At 36.4% G+C, this 27891-nt stretch overlaps 1 protein-coding gene across 9 annotated transcripts in view; it reads left to right on the top strand.

The window, feature by feature from the left end:
* Positions 1-27891, top strand: part of LOC121315828 (SAM and SH3 domain-containing protein 1-like) — a 356703-nt gene that overhangs the window by 271852 nt on the left and 56960 nt on the right. For 5 of the 9 annotated variants that reach the window (XM_041250299.1, XM_041250298.1, XM_041250297.1 and 2 more), the window contains exon 2: positions 17763-17891. In XM_041250299.1, the coding sequence (XP_041106233.1) occupies positions 17763-17891 (129 nt within the window). Of the gene's footprint in view, positions 1-296; positions 514-2747; positions 3178-3211; positions 3540-17242; positions 17413-17762; positions 17892-27891 lie in introns of those variants that run through there. The other 4 variants (XM_041250304.1, XM_041250300.1, XM_041250303.1 and 1 more) reach the window with 4 other exon arrangements.

Genomic DNA, 27891 nt, shown 5'->3' with positions numbered 1-27891 from the left:
CTCCAGAGGAGGTAGAGTGAAACAGGAAAGCTTATAAATGCTGCATTATGGGTGTCAGTGTCCAGCAAACTTTTGCCACACAACTTCAGTATGGTATAAGGAAATTGACTCTGTGACGGAAATGACATGTCTGGCAAAATTGGAAAAAGAGTTTGTGAAAGGAAGGGCTATTTTATTTAAAACCCAGCTGCAGACACAGTCTTTGTTTAAAGAAAATAATAATAGGCCAGCAAGACCTGTGAGCAGTGAGTGACTTGTTTTTACTATTTTATTGACTATCCTGAGGACCTTTTTTTGTTTGTGACTGTGGCTCTTACACTGCTTGTTGGAGTTTTTGGTGCAGTAGTTAATTTGGAATGTGCAGAGCGTTTTATTTTAATTCCAAGAAGCTAGGAGCCGATATGTTCCATGTACAGATATACTAACCAGTACAAGTGCTGTGGAGTCAAGACAGACCTTGGAAGAATAACATTTTTATTGATGCGACCGCTGACATTACATTGAAGTAAAATGGTAAGTTATTTTAAAGATTTCTCTCTTAAACTGTTTATATTGGCATAATGCTTTTACTATTTTAAACAAGGAACAAAGTTTCATTGGTGTTGAGTCTGCATAAACAAAATCAGTTTTCTTTCCCTGACTTGATTATAGCTGGTTTATTGAAGAATGCTTATAATTCTATGTCATTTGATGCTGTGTTTTAATGACTTGCATTGATGATATTCACAAATTGTAACTAATATCGCAATGGTTGGTGATGTTTTCCAGCCCAGCAAAATAACAAATTGGTATAGATGGGGGGGGGGGGGGGGGGGGGGGGGGTATTTAATGGTGTTTGCAGTGAAATCACAGTGCAAGCTTATTTTGCTAATTCAATACATATGAAAAAGTAACAGTACTTCAGCTGGTTAACCTAGACTAGTAAGTGTCTCTTCTTAAGGGAAGTGAGAGGAAACATCAGTCAACAGCATGCACAGGACATCCAGTAATTCTGAAACACAAGAAAAGGAAACAAAAAGTCATCAGTTTTATATTTTTGACCTGGTGAGGATGCCAGTCCGAGACTATTTCCCCTTGCATAGTGACCAACATTGGATTACACTTTCTTGGCTGGTGGTACAGGTTGTGCTTTAGCCTGTCTTGTTATCTACTAAAAAATGAGTAGGTTTTGCCACAAGCTTTTGACTGATTTGAAAATCGAGAACTGGACCTGTTAAAGGCACAATATGGGAGTCAGTGACAATGTCAACACAACTCCACCCTTCACTTCATGTACAGAAGAGGCCTTAGAGGTAAAAGTGGACCCGAAAGAAACACCATACATGAATATAATATTGTTATACTTTAAAAATGTTCCACTGTTTCATTAGCTGCAGTATTATATCTGTGTGAATAAATGTTTTTGTTCCACAAGTATTAAAAGCAGAACCCATATAACATGCTTTAAGAACTTGCCTGAATACATAACACTAGCACTTTGTAGTTTTCCATATATTTAACTAAAAACTGACAAAAAATTGAACATGAAATACTGTACTGCTATTATGGCTACTGGAAGATATCATTTTGTTGTGTGATTTACATGATGTTAAATAAAAGATGATTCTCTCTCTCTCTCTCTCTCTCTCTCTCTCTCTCTCTCTCTCTCTCTCTCTCTCTCATATTAAAAATGAGCTTTATTGGCATGACAAAATTATGCAAGTATTGCCAAAGCATTTACAGAACAAAATATATATATATATATATATATATATATATATATATATATATATATATATATATATATATATATATATATATAGGAAAATAGAACATAGATATTTACAAAAAGAGAAAATAAATTAATTGTATTATGAGACATGGTTAATCTCGCTCTGTGTTTTTGTGAAAGTCACACCCCTAAAATGGATGTAAGCTAAATATAACCACCTATTAACCACAAATACTTATGTTAGTTTGAAACTGTATAGTAATTATGAAAAATTACAAATTAGGCAAGGGTGTATTTCTGTTCCTAAAGTGGGGTTTTGTGGAATGCATTAATCATATACAGGATCTCGTTTGTGGGCAATGAACTTTTAACCTTTTTAAAATAATGTATCGGATATGACTGTAAACAATTGACATTCAAAAAACATTTAAAAATAGGACACAAACAATATGTCTTTCCTGAAACAGTGGTCATGGATTTTTTTGTTTTTTTTTAAACAATGTTTGTTTATCGATGCAGGGTATTCGTGTCTTACCCTGGGGAAAAGGTGGTGACTGTTTTAATGTTAAAAACTAGGTTGGGTAAACCACTTGTATGACTACAAATATACTGTCTGACAACGTTCATAAATACATTAACATAATCTGCAGTAAAGTTTGGCCATCGCGTTTAAAAGGAGAGTTTCCCGCTTGTTGCTGATGTCCACAACATCCCATACAGTTGGAGCACCTTTGTTGCTAAATGTATAACTGGGAGGAGATAAAAATAAAAAGTACTGTGAAGTTGGGGGAGTTCATTTTAGAAGGAGGGGCTTACAGAATTTTACAATAAGTATTTGGTGCTGAGATTTGTAACAACGTAGGATGTGCATTTCAAAATAGCGCAATAAGTATATAAGAAACCGTTTTTTTTATATTGAAAACCAAAACTGGTGAAGTTTAAAATACTTTTTCTAGCATATATTTCGATCTTCCCCTTCCTTGAACTTTTTGGTTCAGACCCGTTGTCAGTCCCAGTGTGTTGTTGCAGGCTCCGCCACACAAGTTTTGTGAAGGAATGTCAATTTTGAGGTTATATTCTGTTTCAGTGCGTGTAAGAAAAGAAAAAGAAAAGCACGTGCAAGATGGAACACTATCATTACTGAAGTCAGGCTTGTCGTTTTCCCCTGGGAGGATGTTTTTGTATATTTGGTTTACTAGTCTGTGAGTGTCTTTTCAGTGGACCCTGATTAGTTGAGCCAAGGCATTGTGAAAGATTTCAGGACGAATAAAGTGTTGTCTGCTTCAGGGGGGGCTTGTCACCGTTTTTGACAGAACGTTGTTTTTGTTTTCATAAGCCTGTGCTGAAACTCTCAGCCAAGGAAAGTAATGGAGGGTGATCAAGGTACCTCCAGTCCAGAGTCCCAGTTAGACAGGAACATGTCTGACAACTTCTCTAAACTGTGGACCGATGTGATGGGTATACTGGTAAGTCTGTGGGTCATTTGTAGGGGGAGGGGGAGGCAGGAAGATTACAGCCATCTGAGTCAGCCTCTTCACTCGTGTGTTACCAAAAGGGTTTCAGTTGTCCATCTAGGAGTTGACTAATGCCACGGTGACATGAAAAGACTACTTCAGCCAAGACGTCTTTAAAAAAAAAAAAAAAAAAAAAAAAAAGATAAGTTGGCTACTATTGTCATTTTAACAAAAAACGGGATTCAGTATGATCCAGACTTTGTAGGTCGTTTTTTTTTTTTTTTTAAATTGATAAACGTATACGTTTATATTGGTGGACTACATCTGTTCATACTGGAATTTGGAAATAGGTGCTGCGCCCAGATTTTGAAATGGTACGTGCTTGGTAACACTTTAATTTATTTAAGCATTCGTATAATACTGTGGCAGGGTTACAAAATTAGCATTTTATTAATGCTCCCTTATCCAGATTTAAAATCTGTGCCAAGACCCGTGCAAGCAAAGACAAACGCGCTTAATGTGATTGGGTGATACAATGAGTGCATATGGGGAATGTAATGCGTAAAGTTGCTGAAGTCTTAGAATACAAGGATATGGGGTTTCACTAGCTCCATCTACATTATTGAGAGTTATTTGCAAATATCGCAGTGTCAGACAGCTCAAGTTCCAGTTGAATTGTTAACATATGTTGCTGAGTTTATCCAGTTACATTAATTAAAGTAAATAAATACAAACAAAAAAGTAGTCTTATAAATTCTTACCGGTAATCTATGCGTTTATTCTGCAATCGAGGAAGCGGCTTGTTTATATTCGAAATTACTATTTTTAAGTATTTTTCCAAGTGTCTCAAGTGAACCTGTCACAAATATATAATGAGAAAGTTGTCAGACTAATTATACGGTTGAGGACAATGTCTGAAACATAAATCAGGTCCCTTGTTGAAAACGGGTCTTTGGACTGTATTTAGGTCCTGTCCACACTATCTAACCGACCTCGAGAACCGCACTCAAAACCGTTCTGATTCGTCCAGCTCTAATCGCCCACACTCAGTACCGTTCCTGGTTTAGTCTGGCATAACATACAGTTCCTAACAACGCAATGGACAGTGGAAATTAATATGGTAGCATCCCACCATGTACTGTATTTTATTTTAAAATAATGTATTATGCTTCATATTAACAGAGATCCATATTGCTACAAATGAATAAAACAAGTATTGTAGCGTGCACGGGGAAGGCAGCAGCAGGGTTGGCAGGTGACGTAATCACACACAAAGACATAAGCCCGATAAACTCTCCTTGGAAAGGAGCCGGCTCTTTTGTACAGTGGTTTTGGCGCTGTGCTTTAGTACAAGAGGTACTAGGTTTGTGCCCACCCTTCGCCTGTGTGTGGATTGCCTTTTCCTGTGTGATGTGCCTGCCTGCGTTAACCTATTTCACTACAGTATTTTATAAAGAGTAAATGCGAACACACAATAAACAAATTGACGTGAATTGTTCATCACAATCCTACTTTTAACTCATATTTAATTTTTGCAGTCGCCTAATTTAACGTGCTTTTGTTACTTTCCCCACTAGTTTAACAGAGGACAGATTTTTAAAGCATAACAGTGAATACCTAGTGTGGAATGTACATTGATAGCAAGTCCTTCGGGCGCATATTGAGACAAACATATCACAAAGCATTTTGGGATATTGGAGGATACACAAAAAATGTAGTTTGGCAGTATAGCATCCACAATTCTGATAAACCGCACGAGAGGTCTGCTCGGTCCTACATTTAAAACCTGATCCGAACCCGAAATGTCTGCATATCCGACCCAACAATCTCCACAAATATATTCCTAACATACGCTATTGCAACTAAGTACCTTGAGTGTAGAGTGTTCTTGGTTTCCAGTTAAAACGTAAATAAATAAATAAACACTCTCAAGTAATCATATCTCATTTACTTAATTTCCTTGTAATCCAATGCTGAAGACGACAACAGGCTTCTTCAAAACTTTGTTACCATAAATAGCGACATAGAAAATGCTCTTGCAAATTCGCATACTCGTTTTGGACAAGCCTAGATCATATCAAACCGCTAAATGAATGTTCAACAACAAATATTACACCACAACGTTCGCTTTTAAAACATATAAAGGTCAAATATCACTTTTCAGTGTGCTGCTGCAGAGATGAATTTCCCGTCTTTTTGTATCATATTTGCATTGTACAAAGCCATGTGGACTTTTATTATCGCTGTAGTAATTTTACCAAACCGTGGATTTTGACGTACTATTTCCAGTAACAACGTTCTACTGCTACACATTCTCCTGTTGACAGTTTTTTTTTTTTTTTACTCCATCAGCCTATATACAGATACACCCGCTTTATATCATCACACAGAGCGAGGCAATCCACACACAGATGGAGGGCGGGCGCTAGATCGCACTACTTGGTGCAATCTAATTTAGAACTGGACTGGAGACTACCCCCTGAGGTGGTTTTGAGTACAGTGTTAAACAGTGCGTAGTGTAGACGCTAATCATATTTAGCATTTTTAAGCTGGCTAAAAGACATAGTGTGGACAGGGTCTAAATCCATTGTGTGTAACATTGAAGCTGTTGTTTGGTGACTCGAAGTCTACTGTTTTGTAACATATTTGTTTTAATTTATCTATTCAGTTTCAGATAATTGAAGCACTGTTTTGTGTTTTTGCAAAATCTGCGTCAATGCTATGAATAGCCAATTTTGCAATAGCAGCAGTTTAGATGTATTTTTGTGCATTCAAGCTGTTTTTCAGGCGAGTTAAAGGGGAATTGAGTAATTCTTTGTGCAGACTGAACTCCAATAAGCATCCCTTAATACACAGTACTGCAGGCACACGCGCAGGGGTGGCCAGTTGGCCCTTCTACTCCTGGTCTTTGTTCCAAGCCTGTTCTAAATTTGAATAAGTGAAACCTCCATCCAAACCCTGAAGTACTTCATTATATCATTTTACCTGTTAAATGTGGAGTGAAATGGCTTGTGGACATGTTTAAGTAAAACCCCCGGTAAAATAAGACTTTGATATTTTAGCTGTAAAAGTTAATAGGCTCCTACATTATTTTTAAGGGTTATTCGATGAACATGGTATGTTTGTTACATTAAAGTCAGTGATTTTTGTGGTGACTGGCCTGGCCGAATACACAGGGGTTTGATCATGAAGGCCTCAAAGTCTTGCCAGTAGTATTCAGGGGTGCAAATCGTTTTGAAAATCAATACTAAACTGTTTTGAAAGTTTAGCAACAGAGAGCCTGCTGGTGCTAAATTATCAGCTCCTTCTGTAATCAAGCCTCCATCAACTTTCCACAAGACACAAACTTTCTCTCCTGTGTATGTGGATGAGTGTGGGCGGATCATGCGAGTAGTCCAGAACCAATAAAAAACTATCGTCATCTATGGTTGCTAAGGAATAAAAAACGGACACCAGAATTGAATGTTGCTGGCGTTATATGATGTACGCCATAGCTCCAAATTTGCACCCCTGCTGAATATTGATGACAGTGTCACAAGCATACCATTTTAATGGAATGGGCCTTCTTTAGGATGCAGCATTTCATTTTAGGTGGCTCTTCAGATGCTTCCTATGACAGAGGCCAGATGTATCGTTAACAGTAAGAAGTAACTGGGATTTGTAGAATAACTTTTGTGGTGGTAGGCTGTGATGAGCTAATACTAAGGTATGTAAAGATCGATGGAGGATTTTGGATAGTAAAGGTAACTAGATTATGTTTGGAGATTTGATTATAATTGAATACTTCTTTAGTTGGTCAACTTTGTCTGCTATTCTGACAGTTATCACTAAAAACAACTTTAAAATGGAGTTACCGTTATGGAAATATTGTAGTTAGAGGTGCTCATTTCGATACAAAAAGGCTATACATATAGATAAGTAGATTACTGAATATGGAGGGACTAATGCTTTAGCGTAAAATATACAAGCTAGACCAATACTGTCTGAATTGGGAATGGTATTGAATTAAAGCCTTTTGTAACCTAATCCTTGTGCTTCAGGCATTTCACTGAGCGTCACTCTTTCAATCACTTTGTTTGGTTAAACCTTTAGGGGCTAACCTTTTTAATGGCCTCTATAGATAGCAGGTATTATTCCTTCAGAGTTACTCAAATGCGTAATGCTTATGAGCTGTTTTATTTCGATAAATAATGAATCAATAACACAGTGCTTTCACTGATACGTAATCACACCTGGAGGTACCAAAGTTATGGACTGGCATTATTATTATTATTATTATTATTATTATTATTATTATTATTATTATTATTTATTTCATAGCAGACACCCTTATCCAAGGTGACTTACAATTACAAAGTACCAGGGCCGGAACTAGGAGCTGCGTGGATAGTCGGTGAGGAAGGTACAAATTCTGCATATGGTGCTGAGGAAGAAGCAACAGGATCCTGCAAAAGTGGAGATGTGCTGAGAGTAAGAGAGGGAGAGGTTGAGGGTGACATTGAGGTTCTTGGTGGATGATGAGGCAGAGAAGATGGTGGATTCAAGATAAATAGAGCTGTGGGGGAAGAAGAGGTGGGAAGAAAAGGAGGTCTGGCTTGGAGAGGTTGAGATACAAATTAACCTGAAACAATCCATACTGGGAATGTGATTCAGATTAATATCATTTGATGTTTCAGTTTAGTTTCAGAAATCATTTTCTTTTTTTTATTACTGCATGTATGTTTGTCTTTATTCTGCAAAGTATACCCAGAGAGGGGTGTTCTGTGCTATGCAGTCGTGTTTTGGAAATAGTATTGTAAAGGTATTTCTATAAAATGTGTGAATCCATTGAAGAAATAAATAATTTGATTAATGGCCATTTGAAGTTGTGCCATTTGTCATCTGTTTTTATGTTTGTTGTAGCGCGTATCTATGGAAAATAATGCTGGTCATTTTTTATTTATGAATGTAATTTTACAATAAGATACAGAAATGTTTATTTAAATTGAATGCTTGTCCTTAAAAGCCCAATTTTATGCTTGGACAGTATTTAAGGAAAAAGTTTCCCTCAGTTCCACTTACAAGTTACCACATTGAAAATGCATTACTTTAGATTCTGCAACTACTCATAGTTTTAACAAAATCTATAACAAACCAAGTGGTTGATTAGATGAACCTGTACCCAACCAGGTTTAGCCACAGATGGATATGTTAGAGCATTTTATAATACTAAGGAATTACAACACCAGCTCGATTTATATTGTGGGTGTCGGGGTCCAATATACATCCGCTATATATCGAGGGCCTCGATATAGCGAGAGACCCATAGAAAAACAAATAGGCTAACACATACGCTACCACCACTTCCAGCCATACATCGAGAAATACATAGAAGAAAAGACAGTGTAACTGTAATAAGCATTTAAATGCACTGACACCCCTCATTACTGTGTGTTTATGCAAATGGGTTTTGAGGTCTAACTCGCTTTAAATAATTAATTCATTATTGGATACTACACAGCATTTTGTGTTTTGATAGTTGCAGAGTAGTAAAAATGTAAATAAAACACATGTTCAATATTTCTTGAGGTTGTTATTTTGGTAGTTATTTTTATAAAGTTTTGCATTATTTCAGTCCACGTTTGATAGGACTTACGAGATCCTAAAACACTCTCCATTACTAACATTTCAATCCAGAATAGAATTCCCAACAAAATTAAAATAAATCAGTGTTGAAGTATTTTTATTGTTTTTTTTTTAAATATTTTCCATTTGTAAATGCCATGTATTTTACAATTACCAAATTTATAGATTTAACAACACAAATTAGGTAATTGGCTTGCCAGAGCCTAAGAACCTTTTAATTTCTAGGGGCTAGCAGCCACTGGCTTAAAAAATAAAGGCATAAATAAATAAATTCTGCCTTGTTTTGCTCGGCACATGCTACTATTTTCTGCTTTCATAAGTTGGCATCTATGGCTATTGTAGGAGTACAAGCATAAATATCTTTTATCTAGAGATGTGCGAACCGGTTCCTTTGAAACTGGATACCTGTTTTTTGTTTTGGAACCAATAAAACAGCTTAAGTTCCAGTGAGTACTAGTATGTTTTTAATAAAACTGATTATTAAAAAAAAAAAAAACATAAAACAATTAAAAGTATCAGAGACTTGCTGTTTCTGTCAAAAAATACATTTGATAACTATAATTTACATGTTTATACACACACTCGTTGATAAACTTACATAATGTTGTTAACTATGCGCGTTACAAAAATGTTATTATTGAATCGATTATCCAGTATTTATCTCGATGTATATAATGAGGAATTGAGTCGATTGAAAAATCGATTTTAGATTTAATTGTAGCAGCCCTATTTGGTGTATTATGCCCTATAAAAAAGTACTGCTTTGCTATTCTGTTTAAGTTGGATGTAGTTCACACTGTTTAAAAAGAGTATTTTCTAAAGCATCTTGTTTTTAGTTCAGGAAAACCATATTCATTTCTCAGAAATGATGTAAGAGCACTGTGCGGTTGAGTTATGCTTCTACATTTTCATGTAGTGCTATAAAATAGGAAATTCCTCCGCCCTCATCAAAGTAAATTACTAAGTCAATACTTTTTTTGTTTGTTATTTGTGTCTGACTCCAAAACTAAGAAAGACAGATCGGTTTTTATTTATATGTGGATTATGATTGGTCGCCACTATTGACACAGTGGATCTGATACACAGTTTAGGTTGAATTTGAGTATGTGCACATGTGTTTAGAGCAGTGCATACAGTAAGCAGCTGTGTGTGTTTGCTAACTCAAACACTGAGTTATTCAATCAGGGACTTTTATTTAGTGTACTTTACCTTTTTATGTTTCTTTCTTTTTTTTTTAATGTGTTCAAATTGTGTAATCAGCGAATGAACACAAATACTGGGTGCCTCTGTGTTCCTTTCAATAAATCAACAACATAAAATGACCCCTACCTTCTCTTAAGTTAGTCAAGAACATACTATATGAATTTTTATACTTAGTACTTGATACATTTTGTTGTGAATTGTATTTTAATAGAGCAAGGTTCCCACCCCACAACATTAGTGAGGAATGCCCATTTTTTAGCATGTTAAAAATGCATCAAGAACTAAAGCGGATTATTAATTTTTTTTTTTTTTTTTGACTGCTGTTGGTCTTCAAAAACCACTTTTTATCTGCAGTATCAACGACTCCTCAGAAGGAATGGTCCTAATTAACATTGCTGCCTTGTAAACAGTTTGTTTTCATTTTCCTTTATGTGCGTGACAGATTGTATTACAAAGGATGTTTTGAGTTGAGGATACCACATAGTCATTTGGTGTTGTGAAGATAGAATTATAAACAGAGCTATTTTTGATCATTCTTGTAATTTCAAACAGTTGTGAATAATATTAATTTCCCCCTTGTATTATTAAAAGTTTAGTCCAATATAAACTAGACTTGAAAGTAAAACTTGTTTGTTTTTCTACCAGTGGTCTTCAGGGACCACATGGCTTGGTTCCTCTTAACAGGGTACTCATCTTATCGATGGTCTGGCCAAAGATATGCTGTTACTGATAAACACTGTGTTTACACAAAGCTGTAACAAAGACTCTGCAAATGAGGTGGCTTTAAAGGAAAGCTTACTGAAAAGTATATTGTGAACCTATTTATCACTGCTTTTGTTGAGATTCTGGGTGGCAAGTTTAGTTTCTCATTTTATAAACGACAGTATCATTTTGAACAGCCAGATTTAGATGTAGGAGGAAATGTGTGTCTGGGCTTTGGTTTGTGCATATTCAGACACAGAGTTAAACAGATGTCCGTAACTGGCATTTCAAAAGATAATTTCACATTTCTTTGGACGTTAATGTTCTGTATGCTGCCGACAGTGATGAAGTTCTTTCTGGAAGACATTGGGTTAAAAAAAATGTATAGTACAGCAACATTATAGCACAAAAGAATGCCTACAAGATATATTGTATTCAGAATGTTTTGAACATAGTGCTTTTGAAATATTAAAGCATGAAAGTTGGAAACAGTTCAGTTTAAGGCTTTTGGCAGGAAAGCAGCGTCAGAAATCCTGTTGAAAAAGCTGACAGTCACATTTCAAAGGCTGTTGTTGTTTACTGAGCAATAGAAAACTATTGCTTTTTGTGCTGCCCATTAACCATATTATACAGTAGCTATACTTTAGAGACAGGGTGTGGGCTATTAAACGATACTGTGAATTAAAACACAGTACAAAAAATGTCTTTCATCGGTCTGCAGCAAAGTATTGCACAAGTGAATTGGTGATTCCAAATTTGGAAAATATAAGCCACATGTGCAGCAATGGGATGAGATTGACGCTCATGTTTGATGTGGCTACAGGTGGACACAGGTGCCTCTTCAGAGCAAGAAGGCAGACTAAAATAACAACCAACGTAAACTTTGCATGTCACGCTAAGGTTTGTAATTTTGCTATTAAGTAGCATTTAGGGTGTGATCAGTACAGTCACTGGTGGAGAAACCAGACTTTTGGTCTCCAGCTCACTGACACCAGACAGAAAATTATGTTAAAGAACCTTGTGAAATTCTTTACAAAAAAAAAAAGTCGACTTGAATTATTGTTGGCATTTATACAACTCAGTCAACAATGTTAAGCATCCCCTTTGCATATACACTCATTTTTAAAATCTGATCAAAACATTTTTTCTAGATGCAGATAGTTTACGTTATATAATCTTGTGTAAATTTGCATTCTTTTCTAGTATCTGTTTTAATTGCTGTCTTCCTGATCCTTTTCGTGGAGAATTCAGACCCTAACTGACCGCAGTAACATAGCCTATGTCACACTTTCACATTGTATGACAATGAAAATTGTTTACTGTTTAAACTGCCACATCAGCAAAAAAAAACACCAAAAAATGTACAAATCAAAAATATATTCTTGTATATCTATAGTTGAGGTCATGCTAATCCCTTGTAGTTTGCTTGATGGCAGTCATTGGATACAGTGAACTAGCTAGCCAGAGTCCTTAGAATGAATGTCTGTTAATTACCTGTTGCTGGGAGCAATTTTCAGATTCTTGCCTCCCCATTGACACTCCCAAATGTCTTGGGACTCCCAGCATGATGCCTTCAACACACTGCAGATATACAGGGGCAGCTCACCTTTGCTCTGCCCCCCTGGCAATACATATCCATCAAAGAACAATGCTGTTCCTTATATATAGTGAAGACCTACAATGCAAGATTGAGGCACTATAGCTATGCTCTTCGGTATTACTGAACAAGAGGCCCAAGCATGACTGCTGCTAACTGGACATCAAGTTGGTACCTGACAAATTTTTAAGCTAAAATATTTTGGCAGGTTATTTAACTATTTAATTGAACCAAGACATACCATTCCAACTCAAGTGGACCTCCATTTGTAATTTGATCCATTGAAACAATTCTAAGGTACAGTAAGTTTTGTGTCTGTGCAGGAGAGCTGTGTAACTCCTGCACTACATTATCAGAACGTTTGTAAAGGTGGTTGAAAATTGTAATTTTGATGAGCTCTAACCAAATTTAATTGTGATTGCTTATGCTGTTAGTATACACGTCTACCTAATGTAATGCCAGCATTATCAGTAATTTCTGTAAGCTGATGTAGTTACTAGATTGCTTACTTTTAAATATTGTGTGTGGAATTGTGAAACTTTTTGCAATTTTACCATGACCCTATTGGAAACTGGAATTTAACAAATCTGGAATTGAAATCAACAAAATGTGAAAGTTCTTCAAAAATTTAGTGGGAACAGAGCCCTCTGTAGTTCCTCATTGGATGTGTCTTGAAAGACACTTGAAAAGAAAAGCAGGGGTGTAATTCCCTGCCAGAAATAGTATTGTGTTATTTAGCACACCAAATAAGTAAGAGTTTCATTTTTAAATAACGCTCCGTTCCATATTTAAAAACAACGTTTTCATAGGATGCAAAACTCCCTGTTTATGGAAGGCCAGGCAGTAAACTCAACGCTGTGGGATGGACAACGTCCAAGTTTCCATCCCGTCTGTGGCGCCCTTTTCTTTTACAACACAGCGGATTTCCTCAGGAAACCTTCCTAAAAAGGGTGGGCTGCAGTCAGCACCTCCACATTCCTTCCCCTGTTGGCCACAGTAATTTCACTAGAGAAGGGGGGTATTTTAGTGAACGAAATGTGTTAGCAGAGCAGCCTCAGGAAACTTTTTCATGGTGAAGATTTATAAGTCAAACTGGATGCAGGCCACTGGCAACTTTTGACATTTTTCAGTTTTGTAGAAGCACATAATCATTAAACAGGGGGAGTGCAGAAGCAGTAATTCAGGTGCACTGAAAGGTTTTCTTTATAATCATGTGCAGCCACGAATTAAAATGTAACATGGTTTGTTGTTTTAAAAAAAAAAATCTGTGAAATGCAGTTACTTGCATTACATTCTTTATCCTCACATAGCTTAGCTGGCAGGGTGCCTTGGCTGTAACCACGGGGGCTTGGTCCAATATTATCTTAATATCTAGGCATTAATGTATATTCCCTCAGCAATCATGACATGGAACAGATGCTATGTGTAGCTTACATTTTAAAACTGTAACACAGTTCTTTAGAAACAACAGAAAATTGTATGTGTTGTTGTTCTTATATGGTAAAATTGCAACAAAATAATAATGAACAGAAAACACAAGCTTATCGAGCAGGTGATCACAGCTAACTAATGACAGGTCAGGATGGCACAGAGGTACACTGGCAGGCTGGAAGTGACAATGGTAGCCACATTTATGATTGCTCAGCATATGGACAATTAGCCATACATTATGGCTTAGCCACCCCAAGCAAAGCCAAATTTTCTTTCTGACAGAAGGTCGGCACTGGTGAAATATCTTCACTTACTTTTGTCCCCAGTGTTGCCTATGCCATCTGTTACAGCTGCATTGTCTGTCATGTTTTCATTATTGTACCAACTGTCCATTGTATTCCTTTACATATCAAATAAAGGAGGAATGTTTGGTTCAACACAACCTTTATGGCTGGCCTTTTTATGGAGCAATACTGAGCTATTAAGTTATGGGCAGGTTTTAATAGAATACACTAACACACTGTTTTTTTTGTTTTTTTAATATATAAATCAGCCCCACTTGATTACTCTTTTGTATCCGACAAAGAAAGCAGTCAGGTGTTACTAAATCCCCTTGTGTTAATTTTATTTTTTTGCATGGTTAATGGTAAATATGTATGTAATTGGAAAGATCACACTGGGGGGCCCTGGGACTTGAATTGCATATTAAATATAGGGCAAATTAAGTTTGATGGGCATATACAAAGCCTAGGCAAAGAGTGACTTCGAAAATCAATATTGGTCTGCAACAGAGTGGTATTTGAGCCATTCTGGCTTTGAAAGAGCTGAATGAATCACCTGTGGAACAAAAGCGCACCTGTAACCAAAGCTTAGTATTGAAGTGCAACATTCCAAAGTCACGAAGTTGCATGAAATAAAAGCAAACTACAATATGTTTCATTTCTAAAAGTACTACCCCAAGTCTACCCCTGGAAATAGATGTGGTTCAGATTTCAGTTGATCTTACATAGACCAATTGAGATGGGTGCACTTTTTAGTTGAAAGGAACCAGACTTTAACATTGGTCTGTTAGCAACACACACTTGGAGAGAGGAGATACCTATGGAAAAACTACATGGCAAGAGATGCATATGAGCGTAGTTGGATTGATCGATCTTGATGTTTAAAGCACAGAATTCTTTAGCACGCATTGTTTATAATGCTTTTGGACTTCAGGAAAATTGATTTATAATGGGAGTTGCGAGGTTGGCATGTAAGTTGTTGTTGTAAAAATGTCCATGTTTTGTTCACACAAATGATTTAATAAAATGAGTATCTTAAAGGAAAAAAAAATCTAATCAATCCGGTGCTCTTCAGGAAATATGTTTTCCTAGATTAAGAAGTATGAATAGTTCTTAGCAAATATGTGTTTGTACAAACATGTTGTAAATCCAGTCAGTTTCCTGTTTTTACAGGTTTTTGGTTTTGAAATATGTTGTTTCAAAGACATTCAGTGGTTTTATAACTTGACTGAAGAAAAACCACAACCCGATTAAAAAACCAACCCTGGTTTTTGAACTTTTTAGGGGTGTTGCATGTTGAACTTGTATTAGTAAGTTCATATTCCAGTGTGGTTTAGGCTGAATTACAGGAATGTTTTGCTAATTAACTCACCTGCATTCATAGCTGGCATAGTTCCTGGAAACTGCCAGTAATTAGCCATGTTTTTCATCAACAGCTGGATGCCAGTGGGGGGGCTGGTGTGACATGTTGTTGGCGACTATTCAGCGGATAAAGAGACTAGATTTCCACAGCTCAGATATAAAATCTTTATTCATACATAATTTGCTGAGGCATGATGGCAAGTTATATAGTCTGCTGGTTGCTACGTAGAGTCTGTATTTAATCCTTTTTTTTATGATTTAAACTGCAAAACAAGAATCGCCTAAAATCTTGGCTTCATTTTACTGTACTACAACTTTATTTATTAGTCATATATAAAAACAGAAAGGACAGTTGGGAGGATGATCGAAACCTGTACCATGCCGTTTTTGTTGTTGCACAAACAACCAATCACATAATTTTGTTTGGAGTGTTTAAGTATTTAAGTCAGAAGAACTCATGGGAGAGCTCAGTCACACCTGTGTGTTGAAAATCTACAGATACTGCTCAGTGAATTTGAATGTAGGTGTAAAACATACAGACCTCAGGGTCATTTATCTATTGTTTCTAAATACCTGTCCACCCTAAGAACTGACCATGTGCCCCTGGCTTCTGATACATTAACCAGTAAGTGGTCTAGGCCCAACCCATCTCCAGGAGGCATGTTAATTTTGAACAAACAGTGTGTTTGACATATACTTAACCCTTACCTGGTACTTGAGGAATGAAGAAACTCCCGCTGCACAGCATCTTAAGCTATTACAGGTACTTTTGAGAAGACACCACTATGCCTCTGACTACTTCTGAGAACTTTTATAAAAAAGTTGGTACAGCTTTAGGGGAAATTCACAAAACCGTTTTCTCCACATGTGGCATTAGGGAAAAAAAAAAGAAAAAAACAAAACACCCATTTAAGTTTCAAAACTTGAAATAAACAACTCAGTTTAATTCAATAGCTCTTGGATATTAAGTTGTATGTTAATAGTTTCGTAACATTATGTTTATATTCAGAAAAAAAAAAGTGCTACGGCTCTTTGTAATAAAAGGTATTGTGAATGTCTCCCTTTTTGAAACCGTACAAACAATACAGTAGAAACGCAGTCTTTCCATTAAAATGGACAACTGTTCACAGCTGTGCATCACCAAACAGCTGCCAGCAGGCCTCTTGGTGCATTGTAATGTGGAGCCATTGGAAGTAATGGCAGATTAATACATTTGTTATCAGAAGTTGCTGTTTATGTTGCTAAATAAGTAAAGATATATATTTTTTTATATTGCATGAGTCTCCAGTTAGGATTGTATATGGTGGGGGATTATTTGTAGAAGCCCATTTAAGAGCCCAAGGGTCCCCAGTAACTATAAGATTCATGACCTTTTTTCTGTGTTGATAATTCTGCATATATGTGGACTCATACAGCTCTACTCGTACTGCAGTTTTGTTTGTTTGAGGCACACATTCCGTTTGTTTCATGTATGGAACTTTATAGAGGTCAGTATTGTGGGATTTGAATTGTTAAAGCAGCACGTGTATTCAAAATTCATTTTTTTAATAATATATGAAATACTTCAAGGTTCCACCCAAGTGACATTTCGCTTTGTGCCAGATCTTTTGAAATCTCAAGTTTTCTGGGAAAGCTTAGCACAGCTGGCTGTGCCTGGGTATGCAGTAGTGCGCAACAACAGGAACTCTGTACAGTCACACATCGGGACCAAAATAAAATGAAATGTTTTATATTTATTTCTCGGAAAAGTGCGTCAGGATTTTACGTTATAAATTAGTAGAGATGATCCCGCTTTGCTGAGTGTGTGCAGGGGGCAGTTTATACAGGAATGCAGTTATATCATTGAGTGCCTCTTGTTAGCAGATTTCACAGTAGGGAAGATGCCATGGTTTGTGGATGCCAGGCCTAGCAGAATAAAATGTACAGTTCTGCCAACTATTTATAATGAGTCGCGGTCAAGGCTCCTGTCCAAGTCTTATTCTTTGTTGCATTGTAAAGGAATTGTAGCTTTACTTGTGTTTGTTTAGGTGGTAACTGGGACATAAGGTAATGGTTCAGTACAGTTTATAATGAGTATATAATGTTAGTTTTAACTGCATTCTATATCCAAAGCCTTTGTTTTAACAAGGACATTTTATGAAATACCAGATTTAAAGTGTGCAAGGTTTGTAATTCAGCAGGCTGAATGCATTCTTTTTATTTGGCACCTATGTCCAGTGTACAATTTTAATAATTATTTTATGAACATTTAGCGTGTCGTCTAACTTAAACAGTTTAGTCTCAATTTATTTTTGGAAAAAGTCTTCCAAGTGTTCTGTCACTGAAACAGATTTCATTTGGAACGTTGAATATCTTCTGACTGCTGACCAGCTGTATCCTGCTATGTCTCCCTCTAGGATGGCTCATTGGGAAACATTGATGACCTGGCCCAACAGTACTCAGAGTATTACAACACCTGCTTCAGTGACGTATGCGAGAGGATGGAGGAGTTACGCAAGCGCAGAGTTTCACAGGAAATTGACGTGGTAAGAGAAGGATTCTTATGACAATTGTGTGCTTCTGCAACAGCCAGTAAAATGCCATGTTTCTGAGCTACAGCACATTACTGAAAATCACCCCTCAGATTCCAGTGTAATTTTCAGAGAATTTGCTCACACATCTGTACTTATACAGTAAATTGCACTTCATATGGAAGTATAGGTTGGAATTTGTAGAAATAGAGAATTTGTTGGAATTCAGTAGGACGGTGTGCCATGCAAACACAGTCTGTATAATGCTCCCTTTTGGTCAAGTTACAGGTGTGAATATATTATACTGCAAGAGATTATTGTTTTCTTTTTCCCATGTTCTTTTTGGCTTCTCAGTTAGTGACAATTAAAATACATTCCTATGGTTCTGTATAGAAGCTTTAATGATACACAACAAAACAACAAGCAAACATTTCCCATGATTGCATGTAGATTTTGAATATCGTAGTGTTTTAATCAGAGCTCTTTTCCACAGGTATCTGTGTGTTGAGTCAGTGGGCCAGAAACATTAAATGGCAGTGAGAAGGAACAAGACTACCTTTTTAGTTTCTAATGAAATCCAAATGCCAATGTAATAAAACTGTTCTGAGTTTTCCTACCCGCTCAACGGTTGATACTGGTCATGAATCCAAGCTGACAACCTTTAAACTGCACTGTCGAGTTAACATTTTTTTTTTTTATTGTTTTTCTACATCATGTAGTTAGATAAGGGTGGTAAATTGCTTTTTGGGGGAGTAGAAGGCTGTGAATTAAGTATATGATGCAAACAAATAAGGCTGAAATAATAGAGAGTCTGTCATTCCATTCAGCAAGGGTCTGTTTTTAGTGCTAAATTGGCACATTAGATAAGATTGACTATAAACTGTCACATTGAATGGCATCCTGTCATTAATTTGATAAGTAAATTGATTGGGTTCAGCTGTTAAGCTGGACAGTTAAAACAGTAATGAGGACCACTAGCTGCTGGCGGAGATCAAATGAATGAGAGTGTTTGATGGAAAATAAGCAACCAAAAGTGGATGATATTCACCAAGAACAGATTAGAGACCCCTGCCCTCAATGTACTCAATGTTCTGTTTTCCATTCTTTCTTTATTTAATGGATCTAGGGTTGCAAGCCACATTCAGCCTAACGATCTCTTTGATTTTGGGTACAGTATTTCACAGATGCAAAAGTATAATGCTCAGTTTTATTTTAGAATGTAGAAATCAGAGCTTATTTGTCCAAGTAAGAATATTGTTATTATGTTTATTACTATATTACTTTCATTATGTTTGTTTAAATGAATTACAGGTGTTAGTCAATTAGTTTGTCTCGCATCTTGGGAAATAATTCAATATCGATTTTGCCAAAATAGAAGTGTCAAGCATGTTTTATTTAAGTTTCAATTGCATTGTTTCCAGATATAAAATTTGGTTTCACTTTTAAGACACCCTTGAAAATAGAAAAACAGCCATCCTTGCTGTTTTCAAATTAATGTGTAAGCTTTTTTTTTTTTTTTTTAAAGATTCCTTCCTGGAGTTGTTTTGGCGAAAACAATGGTCAGTGCAATAGTGCACTGTAAGCATAGCTCTCGTCAGTAGGCGAAGCAACATATTTAGTCCATCAGCAAGTTTTCAATGTTAAGTAAACTTAATTTAGGACTCAGTGGGAACTCTGGTTTACTGGAACACAAAAGAATAAATCCCCAAATTCCGCCTGGTCATCTAAGTTACATATATCTGGGAGGATTCCAAAGTGTCAATCAGATGCTGGGCTAATCTTTAGCAGATTACTAATCAGGCAGACTAAATGCACAAAACTCATTAGAGATGACTCCAGTAAATGCTGTGTCTTGACTGAAAGTAGGAATCATTTTGTAACCATATATGTTTAGCAGTAAATAAACATGGAGGATATCAAGAAAACAATTTCTGAAAAAGTTACAATATACAGTACACGTATTTTATTGTAGCTAAACTGATCCATATATATATATATATATATATATATATATATATATATATATATATATATATATATATATATATATATATATATATATATACAGTACTGTGCAAAAGTTTTAGGCAGGTTTGAAAAAATGCTATAAAGTAAGAATGCTTTCAAAAATAGACATGTTAACAAAATGCAAAGTGAGTGAACAGAAGAAAAATCTACATCAAATCAATATTTGGTGTGACCACCCTTTGCCTTCAAAACAGCATCAATTCTTCTAGGTACACTTGCACAGTTTTTGAAGGAACTCGGCAGGTAGGTTGGCCCAGATATCTTGGAAAACTAACCACAGTTTTTCTGTGGATTTAGGCAGCCTCAGTTGCTTCTCTCTCTTCATGTAATCCCAGACAGACTCGATGATGTTGAGATCAGGGCTCTGTGGGGGCCATACCATCACTTCCAGGACTCTTTGTTCTTCTTAACGCTGAAGATAGTTCTTAATGACTTTCACTGTATGTTTGGGGTTGTTATCATACTGCAGAATAATTTTGGGGTCAATCAGATGCCTCCCTGATGGTACTGCATGATGGATAAGTATCTGCTTGTACTTCTCAGCATTGAGGAGACCATTAATTCTGACCAAATCCCCAACTCCATTTGCAGAAATGCAGCCCCAAACTTGCAAGGAAACTCCACCGTGCTACACTGTTGCCTGCAGACACTCATTTGTGTACCGCTCTCCAGCTCTTCGGCGAACAAACTGCTTTTTTTTTTATTTATCAGTCCAGAGCACCTGCTGCCATTTTTCTGCACCCCAGTTCCTGTGTTGGCCTTGTTTCCACGTCGGAGGTATTGCTTTTTGGCATGAAGGCCACTTTTGACCAGACTTCTCCGGACAGTAGATGGGTGTACCAGGGTCCCACTGTTTTCTGCCAATTCTGAGCTGATGGCATTGCTGGACATCTTCCAATTGCGAAGGGAAGTAAGCATGATGTGTCTTTCATCTGCTGCAGTAAGTTTCCTTGGCCGACCACTGCGTCTACGGTCCTCAGCGTTGCCCGTTTCTTTGTGCTTCTTCAAAAGAGCTTGGACAGCACATCTGGAAACCCCTGTCTGCCTTGACATTTCTGCCTGGGAGAGACCGTGCTGATGCAGTAAAACTACCTTATGCCTTGTTGCTGTGCTCAGTCTTGCCATGGTGTATGACTTTTGACAGTAAACTGTCTTCAGCAACCTCACCTTGTTAGCTGAGTTTGGCTGTTCCTCACCCAGTTTTATTCCTCCTACACAACTGTTTCTGTTTCAATTAATGATTGTGTTTCAACCTACATATTGAATTGATGATCATTAGCACCTGTTTGGTATAATTGTTTAATCATACACCTGATTATATGCCTTCAAAATCCCTGACTTTGTGCAAGTGTACCTAGAAGAATTGATGCTGTTTTGAAGGCAAAGGGTGGTCACACCAAATATGGATTTGATTTAGGTTTTTCTTCTGTTCACTCACTTTGCATTTAGTTAATTGATAAATATACACTATTAACATGTCTATTTTTGAAAGCATTCTTACTTTATAGCATTTTTTCACACCTGCCTAAAACTTTTGCACAGTACTGTCTATATATATATATATATATATATATATATATATATATATATATATATATATATATATATATATATATGTAGAGTTCGGTGCATCATATTACAATGATAGCAATCATTATTTAATGGCATCAGTGCAAGTTAAACCGGTCATCTCGTTTCCGTGTACCAGGTTTATAAGAAAAGCAGGAATTCTTAATTATAGCTTATCGGAAGCAAACCAAAGAAAGTCATGTTACATAAGACAGAAACTGTGTACAACAGGTGTATGCTTTATTAAGCTTTATTGAGCTATTTGGGAAATTGGAACAAAATCCTGTAACACTTTCCTTAAGCTGGTTTATCTTGCATCTCGACTGAAGAAAAGTCCAGATGAATCTCTGTAGCAAGACACAATGGCGAGCGCTAAAATTGTAGGAAGGAACAAATTGAGCCGACCAGTTTTTAAATCTGTTTATATCCCATTGCCGGCTGACCCCCCAGACTGCATCCCCATTGTCTTAATATCAGTCATATAATATCAAATATCAATATATTTTTGATTCCCATTTTTCTGTTTTACTTTTAACTACCAAATAACATACAGTTTAAACTTTGTGGATTTAAAGGGTTTATGTTGCGTTTGTGTTTTCCTTGGTATTTGCTAGGATCAGACTTTTCTAACTAGTAACCAGCCATATCACTAGCACTCAAACCATGAGCTACTCACTCACCAGCTGATGTATTGTCCACAAGCACAGCTAAAATTTGACTTGAGTCAAATGTGACCAAAGTTGTAAAGCATTCACAGTACTGATTGTTTAAGGCAGAGTTTCCTGTGAGGGCTTACGTTGGCCTTTTCAAACCCTACTGGAGTGAAAGGGTAAACAAACATCCTTTTTTGTGTTCTGTAAGGAGTTTGTTATAAATGATTGTTCCCAATTTCACTGCAAGGCCACCTGCTGATGTATTATTCACAATTACTTCTGTTCAATGAACTTTGAACCTTTATTGGCTTTAATAGTGAAACAAAAAGACATTCTGACTTTGAAGCACTGGTGGAACCATCAGTAATAATTTCAGATTTCTACTGTTTTGATTTGGACTCTGAATGAGTTTTGTTAAGAAATGCCAGTTAGCGATTTTCCAGTGTCTGACTTATCTAAAACATACGGTTGCGAAGAGGCCATAAACAGGGTTCGAAATGAATCTGCATCAAAGCACAATCTATTAACAGTAAATATCTGCCAGGTAAAGTAATCTCTGAATCAATTGATGTAGACATTTTATTGTCATTTATTTAAAAACTATACTTATGATATGAATAGAATAGTGAGTGATAGTGAATGGTGTACAGTTTCTATTCCCCTTAGGAGGATGTCCTTACGTAAACCACTGGGACATTCTCCTGTGGTGAATAAAAGCTGCATACCACTAACGGTCATTCAGTATCCTCTATATGTAGAATAATAGATTATTACAAGGTTATAATTGCATTGAATGGTTCTGGTGATATCATAAACCATGAGAGCAAAGCTTGAGTAAGTAAATCCCTTCAGCCCCATTTTTTATTTTATATAATATATCGATTCCACGACATTTGTTAAACTGAATGGGCTTTTCATTTTAAAACACAGTGAAACATCACAGATGAATTGCTGTCAGGGTCAGTATCTGTTTTTCTTTTGAATGTTTCCGTGGTGGGAGACAGTTAAAGATTTAAGGCCATTGCACACTGGATCCGTCCCGTCATATAGAATCCGTCATCCGAAAAAGTCGTCCGTCAATCCATTGCACGCTAGATGCGTTTTAATATCGTACTTCAGAGCTCTGATGTGCAGTAGAGGCATTGTAGTAAATACACCTAGTTTCAGTATTTTAATAAAATATAAATAACATTTTGTTAATTCTTACATAACTTTGAAGGCAAAAAATGTTAAATGTAATATAAACTTGATCAGCAAACGTTCATGGAAGACATTTGCTAATTATTACGTTTCTACTAGATCTATAATAATGTTATGCAATACATAAACACAAACATTCACTCCTGTAGTAAATGTATAACTAAAAGTTGGGAAACTAGCAATGAGCTACCAAAAATACTTTCCATCATGTTCATGTACTTCCCCTCTTTTCTAACTGTTAAGCCCTGAACGCTCTTGCCCTGTCAGGCTTCTTTCTCTGATGTGTGTCTCCAGGTTAGGCCCTTGTTTCTTTACTTTCTTGACTACAATTGAAATAAAAAGCATGTGCTTGTAATAACCTATACTGGACAAAATCCACGTTTTCATGTTTTATAGTACATATCATTCATGCCCAAGTCCACGGCAATGTCTTTCCATGTTTTCTTTTTTTTTTTTCAAAGTCTTTGTTCTTTGTTGGGTTTATCATACAGTAATTTTTGTTTGATGACAGACACAATTAGATTTTCCATTTTGTTCAAGGTACTGCAAGAACCCACATGTCTTCCCAGTCGTTTTTCATTGGTCAGTGTATTTTTTAGTGCACATCAAATCAAGCTTGTTTCGATTCCGAAATTGACTCATCACCGTCGTACGACAATTACGGACTCCGTGTGCAAAGTGCAATATGGAATGTACGTGATCGTTTTTTTCTGTTTAGATGCACGTTAAATTCGGATGAGTTATCGGATCCAGTGTGCAAAGGCCTTTATACGGTGACACTCTTTTCGATGTGGTCCAAACAGGCTTTGCATGTACTTTCACAGAGGCACTAGTGTATTCTCCTTTCCGATATGCAGAAGACAAAGTTGGCTAAATGAACATTGAGCCTTCCAAAGCCGTAAAGTCTGTAGTCTCTCTCTGCTACAGTACCTTTCACAAGGTTTATATCGAAGGCAGTTTTCATCTTGTTTTCTTGGTCTTCTATGAATGATTCTCTATGTGGAAATTTCAAAGCAGACCAATATTTTTAGTGCTTGGATAGTCAGCAGTTTAAAAACAGTTGGGAGTCATAAGTTAGTCTTCCATCCAGATGAAGAAGGACTTGTAGTTTGAAATGTCGTGATATAATTGATTGTTTTTAATCAATTATTCATATTTTTGCTAACTACATTACTTTTTTTTCTCATTTTGGTACAATTTCCTATATAAAAATATATATGTAAAATATACTGTATATGTATGTATGTTATAGACGGTTGCCAAAATCAGTCAGTTGGCGAACTGCCCAGATGTGGCGGGCATAAGCCGAATTAGCTTCGAATTTTATCGCCCTGGCTGGTCAACTGCCCACAGCCACCCATTAAACCTTATCTACATACACACACTCTTTATATTACACTCTGGTGTATATTAACAGCCCTGGTTAATATTTTCTAAGCAAAGAAACCCTAAATATGCAAATAACGTTTTAACATAAAGACTTAACTACAGAGTTAAAAAAAACAAAAAAAAAACAAAAAACACATACACACGAAAGTATATATTGAAATTAGGGCTGTCACACGATTACATTTTTTTGATTGATTAATTTATGGGCATTAGTTGATTTAACGGGTAGATTATATGTTTCATAAAGGTAATGATCTTAAAGCTGCTGTCCTGCATGTAATACTAAAAAATCAATACAGTCTAAAAAAAAAAAAAGAAAAAAAGCCTAATGGGAATGTGGTCTTTTTAAAGCATTTGTATTATTATTTGTAGATTAGTAAATGTCTCTCTTTGTATTTATACTGCACTACAAATACAATACAGTTATACGTTTTGCATATTATTCAATGTTTTACCACTTCTTTAGAGTTTTATGCGCTTTAAATTCCCATCCCTAATACTGATAGCTGATGGTTATCTACCCATATTGGCCAATACCGATTGGATACCGGTAATAGATAGTGCTGGTAAGCTGTTGTAAACTACTGGAACAAGACACCAGGCCTATATTTAAACTTTTATAATTATAAATGTTAAAACATGAACAGATATAGTTTATTTGTTGTATTTGACAAAAATGAACAGGTATGTCTGGTGTCTTGAATATAATATTTGTGGGTATACACTGTATAGGAAAGACAGGCAGGATAGAAGAGGAGGAGGGGTAGCGCTATACATAAGAAACAGTCTTGAAGCCCAGGTGTTAAACCTGGACAAAGAAAATAAAACTGAATCAATATGGGTCAGAATAACAGACAAAAATTCAAAAGGCATAATAATAGGAGCATGCTATAGACCGCCAGATTCAGACGGTGAGCACAATAATCTGTTATACAATGACATTAGAAATGTGTGTAGCAAAGGAGAAGCCATACTAATGGGGGATTTCAACTTCCCCCAAATAAAATGGGAAAACCCGGTGGGTAGCGCGAAGGATGAAATAGAAATGGTGGAAATGACAAATGACTGCTTCCTAACACAATTTGTGAAGGCACCCACTAGAGGGGAGGCATGCCTTGATTTAGTCTTTTCAAATAACGAAGATAGAATAACTAAAACAGAGGTCAGAGAACCACTGGCAAACTCAGACCACAACATGGTCTCATTTGAAGTGTTTTTTAAATCCCCAAAAGTAAAGACTAAAGCTAAGGTTTACAATTTTAGAAAAGCAAACTATGAAGGTATGAAACAGAGACTAACAGAAGTAGATTGGAGTAAAATAGAGAAAACACCCACAGAAGAAGGATGGTTGTTCTTCAAAAATGTAGTACTAGAGGCGCAAAACAATTATATCCCTAAAGTAGACAAATCTAAATGTAAAACTAAATTGCCAAAATGGTTTAATAGATCAATTAAAAAAAATATTCAGCGAAAAAAGGCACTTTACAGAGCGTTAAAAAAGGACCAAAAAGAAAGTACGCAGAAAGAGTACACAGAACTGCAAACGCAAGTCAAAAAGGAAGTTAGAAAGGCCAAGAGAGAAATAGAAATGAACATTGCTAAGGGAGCTAAAACCAATTCCAAAATGTTTTTCCAATATTACAACAGCAAGAGAACATTCAAAGAGGAGATTAAATGTTTAAGAGATACAAATGGCAAAATCGTAGAGGAAGAAAAAAAAAATAGCAAATATGTTAAATGATTACTTTTCACAAGTTTTTACAAAGGAAGATACTGACAACATGCCCCACATGTCATCCAGTTCCTATCCAGTTTTAAATAACTTTAGCATAACTGAGGCAGAAGTGTTAAAGGGACTAGGAGCTCTTAAAATAAACAAATCCCCTGGGCCGGATGAGATCCTCCCAGTAGTACTCAAAGAAATGAAAGAAGTAATTTACAAACCGCTAACCAAGATCATGCAGCAGTCTCTTGACACAGGGGTGGTACCGACAGACTGGAAAATTGCAAACGTAATACCAATCCACAAAAAGGGAAACAAAACTGAACCAGGTAACTACAGACCAGTAAGCCTGACTTCTATTATATGCAAACTTATGGAAACTATAATAAGATCCAAAATGGAAAATTACCTATATGGTAACAGGGTACTGGGAGACAGTCAACATGGTTTTAGGAAAGGGAGATCGTGCCTAACTAACTTGCTTGATTTTTTTGAGGATGCAACATCGATAATGAATAATTGCAAAGCATATGACATGGTTTATTTAGATTTCCAGAAAGCTTTTGACAAAGTCCCGCACAAAAGATTAATTCTCAAACTGAACGCAGTTGGGATTCAAGGAAACACATGTACATGGATTAGGGAGTGGTTAACATGTAGAAAACAGAAAGTACTGATTAGAGGAAAAACCTCAGAATGGAGTGTGGTAACCAGCGGTGTACCACAGGGATCAGTATTAGGTCCTCTGCTATTCCTAATCTACATTAATGATTTAGATTCTGGTATAGTAAGCAAACTTGTTAAATTTGCAGACGACACAAAAGTAGGAGGAGTGGCAAACACTGTTGCAGCAGCAAAGGTCATTCAAAATGATCTAGACAAGATTCAGAACTGGGCAGACACATGGCAAATGACATTTAATAGAGAAAAGTGTAAGGTACTGCACGCAGGAAATAAAAATGTACATTATAAATATCATATGGGAGATATTGAAATTGGAGAAGGAATCTATGAAAAAGACCTAGGAGTTTTTGTTGACTCAGAAATGTCTTCGTCTAGACAATGTGGGGAAGCTATAAAAAAGGCTAACAAGATGCTCAGATACATTGTGAAAAGTGTTGAATTTAAATCAAGGGAAGTAATGTTAAAACTGTACAATGCACTAGTAAGACCTCATCTTGAATATTGTGTGCAGTTCTGGTCACCTCGCTATAAAAAAGATATTGCTGCTCTAGAAAGAGTGCAAAGAAGAGCGACCAGAATTATTCCGGGCTTAAAAGGCATGTCATATGCAGACAGGCTAAAAGAATTGAATCTGTTCAGTCTTGAACAAAGAAGACTACGTGGCGACCTAATTCAAGCATTCAAAATTCTAAAAGGTATTGACAGTGTCGACCCAAGGGACTTTTTCAGCCTGAAAAAAGAAACAAGGACCAGGGGTCACAAATGGAGT

Source organism: Polyodon spathula, chromosome 5, assembly GCF_017654505.1.
Source record: "Polyodon spathula isolate WHYD16114869_AA chromosome 5, ASM1765450v1, whole genome shotgun sequence".
NCBI lineage: Eukaryota > Metazoa > Chordata > Actinopteri > Acipenseriformes > Polyodontidae > Polyodon > Polyodon spathula.
Note: the sequence above shows the minus strand (reverse complement) of the source record. Positions and strands in the feature narration are given on the sequence as shown.